The sequence below is a fragment of the Meleagris gallopavo genome, chromosome 1 (genome assembly GCF_000146605.3).
Source record: "Meleagris gallopavo isolate NT-WF06-2002-E0010 breed Aviagen turkey brand Nicholas breeding stock chromosome 1, Turkey_5.1, whole genome shotgun sequence".
Classification (NCBI taxonomy): domain Eukaryota; kingdom Metazoa; phylum Chordata; class Aves; order Galliformes; family Phasianidae; genus Meleagris; species Meleagris gallopavo.
In genome coordinates, this window is record NC_015011.2 from 54,760,523 (window position 1) to 54,771,738 (window position 11,216).

Below are 11,216 nucleotides of genomic sequence, written 5' to 3' on the forward strand. Positions count from 1 at the left end.
TACAAGGAGCAAACATCTTAGCATCTGATCACTGTCTGGAGAGCACAGCCAGTGGGAACAGAGCAGCGAAATCAACAGCTTCAGAGTCAACCGTAGGTGCTTTCAGTATATTTACTATTGTAAATGCACAGGAGAAGGTGAAGCAGCACCCAAGATGGAATCATCATTTAACAAAAGAAAATGAGCAGTTGATCATTTAAGAAAGTATCACATATGGAGAAAATTCTGTTGTTTAATGCCAAATAAAATAGAGCATTCACATTTGCAATTGGCCCTGCATAATCATTTCTAATGCCTGACTCCAAGGATACTGAAGTATAAAACCTAATGAAAGTACAAAACTGTAAAGGTTTTTTATCATTGCAGCAGTCATTCTAAATACTATTTTATACTGACTAATTTCAGCAATCGTTGCTAAGTCTCAGAAGATGTTTTCAGTAGATGCTTTCCTTTACCAAGCAGCCTTTCCTTCATATCACCTCTCAGAGTGACAAAGAGCTTCTTGTGAAGCAGACATGCCCAGTTTTAAACATACCCATAGCTCAGCAATACAAGACAACACACTTACAGGTACTGAGGAGAGAAAGTTATTTTACATCAGCTTCCTTATTCCTGCAGTTACTGTGCTGTTACCTGTTTCCTTTTCTGAGAGCTGCTGGCAGTCTCATGTCTCACTTTTTGCCAGTACTGAGTGAGTGCTCCAAGAAAACAGAGCAGCACCACTCTTCCAGCAGCACGTTGCTGAACCCGGGACAGGAACAGCATCATTAAGCATCCTGGTACAGAGGAAGGCTGTACAGTGCCTGGTGGCTGTATCAGCTCAGCTGAGTTTAGTTGCTTGTGTACTGTCTGTTCAATTTAGAAGCAGCAGGGAAAGACTCTTAGTGCAATTTCCAAGCCTGTAAAATGTGATGCACAGTTGCAGTCACTGCAGTACTGTTTTTCTCCCAGCAGAGTTAACATGGCATTCACGATGACAATGCCCTGTTTAGCCACAGCAATGTGAGCTGATCAGCTGCCATACACGTGAGTGGAGCTCTCAGATAAATACCAAGGATACAAACAGGATTCCGATAAGCAGGTTAGATAAGCAGTGTTCAGATAACAACAGATCATACAAAAGCACGCTGAAGCGAGACGCAATCTTCATTTACACTGGAGTAAATATTCAAAAACAAAGCACATAAAGACCTGCTAATTTACATAAGGAAGAAACAGAATTAAAAAAAAAATATTGAGGAGCCAAACAAGTCCTTAATGGCTGACTTCTTCAGACTGTGAGATGAGCCTTCTGCTCATTTAGGTAGGTGGGAAGTTTTTAGGCAAGGACTGTCCAACTTTTTGCCACTTGTACCTATACGCTGCACAGTAAATTAGCTGTCAGTACACTGCTTTCAAGAGGAAAAGGTGATGGATAACTTGTGGAAATTAAGGCATATACACTCTGTTGCTTTTCAAATAACAGTCACTTCATCAGTAATTCAATATCTGTAATAGGATACTTCTGGTTAGCCTGCCAGAGATGCTCCACATAAATAGGAACAATTCCATGATTGCCAGGACAGTACTTAACTGTTACCTGTACAGATCTGATTAAAAAAAGAATTCCCATAAAAGAAACAGACAAAATCTTTCAGGAATGAGACAGAGCAATTTGATCAGTGTGAAGTGAAGCATGTGGGAAGGAGGCAGCAAAAGGTGCTTGCTGGAGAGAAACTGCAGCTAGGGATCAGCGAACAGATGGCTCCTTCCAGCAATCCCTGCAGGGAAGCTGAGCAGTCAGTCTCTTCCCACTGCTGCCACGACACTTCTCTGTGCATCCCACCAAGAGAAATGTTGTACTTAAGGAAACTTCTAGCACAGAACATCACTAGGCACTTGGAAAATAACTTGTTGCAGGGTCACATAAAGAGCCAAAAGGGGGACTGATGATCCTGGATCCCACTCCCTGGCCATTGGCTTTAGTGCATGCATAACTCAAGTCAATGAGATAAAGGTGTCAACTGCAATGCTTGGAAAGTATAGGCCTCGGAGCAGTGAAGCAGATATTATGCCAACATCTTCTGATTATCCTTAAAGCTTCTCCAATCCTCTTGCTTCCTTTAAATTTATGTCTTATTTTTGTCAACCTTTCCAACAGAAATTCTTAACTAACAAAATAGTTATCACCTCACTTCTTAGTTACTGGAATCTAACAGGCAACTGGGGGAACTCTTCACTCCTCTTTAGGCATGTTGATGCAGTGAGCCAAGTGCAAACTGTTAATTTAAGTGTATTTCAAAACACTTCAAAAGCATGAAGAAGAAGCTGCTTTTTCTACTTTACAGGAACAAGGAGAGGTTAAGTACTGTGCAGGAGACTCAGCTTTGATTTTTAGCAGAGTTCAGAATAAAATCCAATGCACTGGATTCCAACTCTTCTGCTATAACTCTGGTGTCTCTTGGGCTTTTTCTAAAGCAGGGATTTATAAGTGCATCAGCAGAATGTATTAGCTAATGAATGGTAATTAAAACCTATCGTAAATCTTAACACCTTAACACCTGCTCCATCCATTGAACTAGAGCGTGGAGAAAGCCTTCTTATAGATGAGTAAAAGGAAGTGTAATGTAGAAAAGCCAGCGAAAGTCACGTGCTTCTTTTCAGATATTATTCACAGCAATTTCAAAATCACCAAGTGACTGTGAAGCCCACATCTCATTTTAAAAAGTGACTTGAAACTCTCCCACCGGGTGGCAGTTAGGCAGCATCTGCTGACCTTTAGTGGGACTCAGGCTCCTATCTGTCTTTGGATATTTGAAAAATAATAATATTCAGTAAGTCATTAAACAAGAGGTCCCATTCCAGGAGGTTACAGGATGTACATTCTGTTTTAGCGAGATTCTAGGATAATGTAGACTCCATTTTTCGGTCCAAGTGTGGCTTTTGATTTCAGCTGCAAAGGAATCTGAAAGACAAAAGAACAACTTAAGTATGATTGTATGTACTTGTTTATGTATACATAACCATCCCGCATACCAACAGACATTTTTGCTCAGGAACCAATTCATACCAGGGTTACTGTGGAAGCAGTAAAGTGCTTGTTTTACAGTCAGCTGTGGTAGTATATTAAATAGAATTTATGGCCAGAGACTGAGGCAGTCATTGCCCAGGTATATTGTAGATCTGAACAGAAAGAAATTAACTCTGTAAACTCTAGAGCTGCTGAGTAAGTGACAGGTGCAATATATACTGCAATAGGCATATACTAAAGTGCTGAGATCCTAAGAGATACACCTATTCTCTCCATATACACCAATGTTTTTTGACTGCAGTGATGATACACTGCTCTCCATCAAGGCAAGGGTGTGTAACTGTTTTATTATAAAAACTGTAAGGGTTACATCACATTTTGATTAAAACATGCAGTCGAGGTTTTTTGTTCCTACTTAATATGGAAGTGGTTCTATCAGTTTTCTGTAATTAAGAGAAATTCAAATAGGCAAGTAAGTCATCCTGTTTAGGAAGAACTGTCAACTCACTGAGGTTGACAAGTGTGGCCTTTAAGCTTCTGCATGTACAAACCTCAGTTTCTGGGCAGGTCTTAAATCGAAACATCTGCAAAATCCTCAGCAGAGTCATTTTGGTCTCCAGCAAACCCATCTTCCTACCAACACAGCCACGGGGTCCTGCTCCAAAGGGTAGGTATGCAAAGGGATGTCGCTCCTTCTTGGCCTCCTCCGTAAACCTAGAAGGTGAAGAGATGGCAACCAGTTCAATAAACGCTTTTTGTTCCTAGTTCCGTATTATTTTATTTGCATTTCAAAAGTTGTTATTCCTATTCCACCTAATGGACAGATGAAAGGGACTGTTGTCAGATTATGCTCCTAAGTCAACTGTTAGTTGACTTGCAGACATCAGCCTTTGCCAGCTGGTGACAGAAGCAGACAGACAGATGTATGACTTGCAATCTGTTTTTAATGAATTGCTTTAGTCAGTGACCATGTTCAAAAGGATGACATACTACACATGTAGACTTGTATGTGTAGGAGGGAGAGATTACAGCTTAGAGGAAACAGAATAGAATATAAGAATTAGCAACAGTGCTTTCTTGTGCACTGCAGAAGCAAGTCAACGGGAATTGGTTTTAACCTTCCTAATTTCTCTTGCAAGATATGATGAAATCATCTCATGGGACTGGGCAGGCAATGGAAGATGGTTGCTATAACTCAGAGCAGCCTTTCTTTCTACTCTTAGTCCAAAGAGACCAGTTTCCCAGCTAGGAAACATTCACATTTCAGGCCCTTCTGTTTTCAGAGTGGAAGTATTTAAATTTATTTATCAGAGTAAATGTTAACGTGGCAGTCTGTACACAGGTATGCATCAACTACCTAGCTTAAAAATACTCAATTGGTTCATTAGAAATAAGACTTCTTTTTTTCCTCGGAAGGAAACAAAACACCTATAGGAACAGTAGTACAAGCCAAAAAGCTAAACACTTTGTCTACAAAGTTGGCTGTACATTAGACGCAGAGGTGGAATTATCCCAGAAATCTACATAGTTCCTCAGGTCACAGAGTGTTCAGAACTGTCCTGGTAGTAGAGAACTACTTTTCCAGTTCTGCATGCAGTAACACAATAGAAAGCGCAGCAATAACAGAGTGGCACGGTCCTAGGCTGCAGCAAGTGAGAATTTGCTAAAATGCAACAGCAGGGACACAGAAATGAAGGAAAGAGTGTGCTTACCTTTAGAAGGCCTCAGGTAAGCAGGGATCTGCAGCAAGATACCCTCACCTCCACTGCCAGTCTTTAAATGAGGTCTGGAAAGGGGTGGATGCACCTGAACTCCCCTGGGTTGGCCCTGCCTTCCCACCACATGCTCAATCACTGCTTCAAGCCCTGACTGCATTTCCACTACAGTATGACAATAAAAGTTCTGGTTTTCATCTACAGGGGAATCCTTGAAAATCTCTTGCTCACTTGCATACACTTTGCAAGAACTTCAGACTATAAGGTCCAACAAACTCTTGCAGGATTTAGAGATGAAAAATAATACATGCTATTATGAAGTTTGGCAAAAAAAAACACTGCATATTCCTGCTAACTCCATCCCCATATTTAGATACCCTAAATAAGATTGAGACACTATCTTAGAAAATACATAGATCCCCAAATTAGATATGGAAGGACCATACCTCACGTATTGAGCACTGCTGACTGTTGCATATTGAGTCAAGGGGTCTTCAGTCCTCGTGAACCATTTTACCTCATTATGCGCTTTCATATCACCATTAAGTTGGTGAACAGTGACAACATTTCTAGATAAACATTAAAAAATAAACCCACTCTAGACTTCTAATTATTGCTAAGATTCCTGCCTAAAAGAGCTCTGAGCTATAATTCACACGTTGCTCTTCTTCATGACCTCAGGTGCTTGGTGCAATGTATGTCAAGATTTGCTCCAAAAGAAATCCATTGGGCAAACCCACCCACAAACACACGTGTTGACTGGCTTGCAAAGGTGGCTCTGCGCTGCCTTCATCACACCATTTACAGAGCATACACTTTCTTTCTTAGTTGGCTTTTCAACACAGCAGTAGCTTAAAATATAGCTGCCCACAAAACAGCTTAAAATAAAGCTGCGCACAAAACAAAATTGTGCTTCCACACAGCACCACAAAGCTAAAGCTCTGTGGGTCCTCCCTGTAAGCTCAGCACAGCAGCTGCAGGGTACAAAAAGACAACTTGTCAGCAGCCCTTGTAGCTGAACATAATAAGCGTTCCATGTGAAAATACATCTTGCTAAGCAGAGCTGAGAAGCCAGGATCCCAGCTTATGGACAGAGAGAAAATTCCCAGTGGGAGATGGGATAGGTTCCCCACTCACAGCATTCCCAAACCATTACAAGATCTCCAGTGGAAAGACTGCTCCAAATTAGCCAGGAGCTGCATGAGACTCCTGCACAGCTCCGTGCCAGTGAACATATTGTCTTACTGCAGAATTTCCATGCCCAGAAGTGACAGTATCTGAAGCAACTGATTTGCAAACACCTGAAAACCTGAAGCCTGTTTCAACTGTTGACCAGACTTTGCATCATCTCCAGGAAGTACCATTATCACCAGTTGTCTAATTTGGTAGAAATAATATATTTTAGGATCTAAATTAAACTGTGATATGCTTAACAAAATACCATTTCAAGTGAATTGCGGGAGGCTGTAGCTGTGAAGAAGAAGCAGAACCTGGTGTCCCCACTGGACAGGCTGGAGCCCTGTGCCCACTCTAAATGCATTTTAACATCATTAAAAGCAGGTCTTAGGTCTAAACTTGTCCTAATAAGGACTCCAGCCTAAGAATGGAAAGCATACACAACATACCTTTCAGGAATGAATTTCTCTGGCTCTGGCCAGAACTCTGGGTTGTGGTGGAGATGTCCAACTGCAGTTTCAATAACAGCCCCAGCAGGAATACGCTGTCCCAGCACCACACAGTCCTTAGCTGCTTCCCGAGTGAACCTGCAACAGCAATGTCATGTACCCAGGTGATTAATACAGGTAAAAACACAGCAAGAGGGAACCATAAAAGCCATTTACTGACCCTGCAATTTAGCGGGCAACCCTTTCCCAGTAAATAAATAAAGCAATCTTTGCTGATGCTAGTGTCTTCTCAGGTTACAATCGTCTCCACCTACCTAGAAGCACACAGCCCCAGCCCAGCTGGCTAACTTTTGCCCTTTTCACAGTTCTGGTTGCTTATGATCTTCAGAAGTGCTAAGCTGTTGAACTGCAAAGTTGCTAAAGTCAGCTTCAGACTCATTTTTTATGAAAGCTGCAGATGGAATGTGTCAGTCTTTTCTAATAACAGGTAGAAAGAGTATCTGCCTTCAGGAAAAGTTATATCAAATAGAGGGTTTTTTAATTTATTCAGGTGCCCCCACTTTAGGGCAACATCTGAATCCTAGCGAGAGTTGGTTTGTTACAGAAATGCAATCAATTCACAAGCCTTTGAGTAACTGCAGCTCGCAGGCACTCATCAAGGATGGGCAAGACGTTGGCAGCACAGCTCTCCATCTTCCTCCCAAGCCGCAGTGGCCTGCAAGGAGTGGAACTGTCCTGAGGAACCCCACTGTGACAACGTGGCTAAAACAGGCAGCCTGCCAAGGTTGAGTTTGGGTCTGCAAACCTTGCAGGAATGCTGGGTGGTGTGCACGTGTGCAAGGGCAGATCCCAATCTGCATCTTTTGGAGCTTGGAAGGTCGCTGCAGATTCTAGCCCAGCACCAGCTGGGAGTACCTGGGCTCCCACTGCTGCTCCCCACACTGAGCCAAAGCAGTTGAATGAAGATTTCAGTTTCAGAGCTGTCAGTCAAGTGCTATTACAGAGACACATTCTTTCCTCACTGTCACTCAGTTTCTCTCCTCATAGACAAATAAATAGCAGAGATTCCAAATCTGGAACAAAACACTGACACATTAAGAAACACATTGACAAACCATCCCTCTCATCCTCACAAGAATTTGGTGACAGTGGAAATGTGAGTTTTGTGGAAGAAAGTTCTCCGGCTAGTAAATTACTTTTTTTAAAAGGACCTCATCTTATAGAATGCTTGGCTGCTACTGGATATTCTCCTGAATACTGTATTATTCTTGTCATAGGCAACTAACATCTTTTCAAGGCACAGGGCTGTCCTATCCACTGCTCATCCATCAGAGTAAAAGCCAGATCAATAAACACCACTGACAACACCAGCGGAAACTTCAGAACAACTCTGCTCCATTCTCATTTTGTTTTCTATTGGACAAACATTGATTGTTTCCCTGTGGTTCAGCTGAAACCCAAAGATCCCTGATGCTTTAACTGTTGAAACAATTTCCACTTGTATACCATGTATAACACAGTAAAGCTCAGTTATCTCATCCATGAGCAAGTATCTTTGACATTTACTCTCTGAGCAATCCTGCAGATGCCCATGGAAAAACCTTGCACTGTAATCTTTGGGAATGTATAAAAGAAATGTGATTCTAAGCTTATTTAATTTTAAGGTGATTGCAACTGTGAGGCAAGTTTTCCAAAGGCTGTCATAGTAAGCTCAGCTTTGGCTCTTTTCCAGTCATCTGAAATTTCCTCCCAGCTTAACAATAAGCAGCACAACGGGCTGGCTGCTTTGAAATGTTCCACTCTTAACATTTACGCCTGCGATAACTTGGAAATTCAACAATCAAACGGTTTTGTAATTTATTTTGCGATTTATTTCCCCCTTCAATTTCAGTTCACTGAGTAAAATTATTTGTGGGTGGATTGGGAAGAAACTTCAAAAATTTAATGGATATAACCATTTGCTTAGTGATGTTATTATAGCACAATGCTTGTGTAAAACAGGAGGGTACAAGTTAAACACATGTAAAATAGAGTTTTCTGAATGTGCAAACCTTCCAAAGACTTAGTGACTAGAAGGTCACTCATCCAGGGTCATTCTTTGCTCCCTGCCCATGAAGCGTACCAAAGCAGCACCATCTGGCTTTCTCAGGCAGGTTCTGCTGCAGAACAGCTCCATCCTCTAATCTTGTGGGATGTGAAGAATGGCAAGAGAGCAGTCTTGGCCAATTCGTTGCAAAAAAAAAAAAAGCTGCTTTAGAAATATGAGAATGAGCCAGTTTTCCTTCAATAGGCCACATTATATCTTCCAAATGCACAAGCAGTATTGATGTTGGCACAGAGACCAGGAGCACATTGGTCTTCCAAGAGTTGATTTCCATTTTATATAGCTGGGAATCTACCCTGCAGAATCAGAAGTGGGGAAAAAAAAAGGTACCTGAATGCAGGTGGAAACATGCGCAACGTCTCTGCAATCACCATGTCCAGGTAAGGCAGCTCCTGTACATTTTGATAATCGGTGACCATCTGAAAAAGCAGGAAGAAATGAACAACCACATTTTCTCACTGTGGTGTGCCAAACTCATCCCAGATTAGCTTTTAAATCATCTATTTTTCATTGGGCATTTTTCCTGTAGAAGAACTCGAAGTCTCATCTAAAAGAGTAAACGATAAAATTATACAAAAATGTGGGCAGTAATTAAATGTGTGTATAACATTTCTTTCATCATCAAAACACTTTGGTGTGCAGCCCAGCTGAAGATATAATAATAAATCAACTTGCTAGAAAGTATTTAAAATAGGGTATTGCAGAAAGCAATAATAGCTCCAGCAGTCATATTGTTTTATTCATGCACTGAGATCTGCACTAGACCTTCATTCCCTTCCAAGACCAGGAGTGTGGCAAAGCACTTTCTTCCTAAGAAACAACACATCACTTATTTCTTGTTGATATTGGAGCCAATCCTTTGCCCTTTCCCAAAGTGCCAGAGCCCGTGGACACCGAGCAGGTGTGAAATCCGTTCCTTTTCATGCCCGTGCCTTGTGTAACACTGCTAAATTTTGCATGGTGGGAAATGCCAGAGCCCGCGTTTTCATTAGCCAACAGAGCTTCCCAACCCATGAAAACACATAGTCAGCACTGCAACCTAAACTACATTGTAGTTCTGAAGGCTTTGCCCTCTGACAGGCAGCAAGAGAAAGCAAATTGAGGATGATCACCAGCTGCAGAGACACAACTCAGCACACAGACGCATAGATAATTTCTCCCTGCTACCTTCCTCAGAAAAAAAGATGTTTTCCCCGTCATTATTCAGTGTTCTCAGCAGAGGGCAGCCAAAGTACATCTAATAACCTTGTCAGAAGAGCAGAGTTTTGTTTTAAATTAGAGCATCTCCTAAAGACTGACACGGAGTAAATTGGAGAAAAGCACAGACGTCAGACTAGACTAAACCTTTTATGAAGATTTGGGGCCCCTGTTGTTCACAAAGGGGACTGGATTCCATCCTTCCTTTATTTACTACAGCACTTTTCATGTATAATGCATATTTTATTGAATTTTCATGCAAAAACATATGGTACATACTGCAAATACTAAGCAGAGAGCAACTCCAGATGGTATGCAGAAAAGGCGTACAATAGAGCAAGGATACCTTGCTGGATTAGGGTATACCACTTATTCAGAACTAAGCCACCATGCACCATTTCACATTAACTGATCTTTTCTAGGAAGGAAATAGATACAATCTATTATCCTCATTTTTTTTCGGCTCAGGAGAGCAAAAGCAAAAACAGAGAAAAAAAAATTGCACATGCTGAGCAGAACCAGAGTCTGCTCTTCTCACAGGGAAAGGAAGATGCCACTCATCTCGTCCATACACAAAGTATTTTGTCAGTATATGCCAAATATTATCAATACAGGAAGTATAGACTGCCCTGGCAGTTTTTCAATGCTGTTTTTCATGTTGCGGCAGTGCCTATTAACTCAAACCTTCGACTTAAGTCAATGGTTATCACACAAAGAGACTCAAACACACAAACAGCAGCAATGTCGTGAGAACCGTGGCTGCAGGCTGGGCTGGGAGCTGCACTCCAGTAATTTATATAAGAGCAAAGGCAGGAGGGTGATTTTATCGTTCTTGTTTTGCAGAAGGGGACATGAAGTTCAGGAGCTGCCTGCCGTGCCCACACTCACACAGGAAATGGGTAGCAGGGGCTGGAGATGAAGCACGACCAGACTCAATGTTCAGACCTTCATGAACTCACTGTTGTTCTCCACGACAGCACAAGCACCATGGGCTTTAATGCAAATGCATGCTGCGGTGTGTATTCATTCTTTTCTCCCCTCTGCTTTTTCTGCTCTCCTGTATCTCCCCAAATCCTGATTCCCCACTTCAGCCCCGTCCCTGCTCTCTCTGCCTATCTCATGGCTGAGAAATGAGTCCAGGTAGACTGAGTGAGCGGTGAATCCAAGACCATACCACGATGCGTTTAAATCCCTGAGCCATGCACTATCCACTGGGCCTTCTTGCCTCTCTCATAATCCCTCTACTTACTTCTGGAGTCAATAATTAAGATAATTATATGGTAACCTGATATAATAAGTAGCCACTAAATCAAACCATACATCAACAAATAATATAACACTGAATTATGTGAGCTTTGATTTGCTCTTTCAAATAGTTCTATACCTTCAGGGGATTAGCAGTTTAGAGAACAAAACAAAGGTGCAAAACCAACTGATTTTCCTTGGAAGAAAATTCCTTTTGCTTACATACAGAAAAAGGGGTCAGTCAAATGGCAGCGCAGTGAACTCAGCTATCATGAGCATGGCAGACACATCAGTCATTTCCTACATCTGATACAGCTTAA

At 41.7% G+C, this 11,216-nt stretch overlaps 1 protein-coding gene across 1 annotated transcript; it reads right to left on the bottom strand.

The window, feature by feature from the left end:
- Nucleotides 1-93: 93 nt before the first annotated feature.
- Nucleotides 94-8,894, bottom strand: LOC104911571 (thromboxane-A synthase-like). The gene is made up of 4 exons (XM_010713043.3): nucleotides 8,785-8,894; nucleotides 6,351-6,488; nucleotides 3,562-3,724; nucleotides 94-2,944 (listed from the first exon to the last, which is right to left on the bottom strand). Exons 1-4 carry the CDS (start codon nucleotides 8,871-8,873, stop codon nucleotides 2,870-2,872), a joined length of 465 nt encoding a protein of 154 aa, XP_010711345.1. The 5' UTR covers nucleotides 8,874-8,894; the 3' UTR covers nucleotides 94-2,869.
- Nucleotides 8,895-11,216: the final 2,322 nt, after the last annotated feature.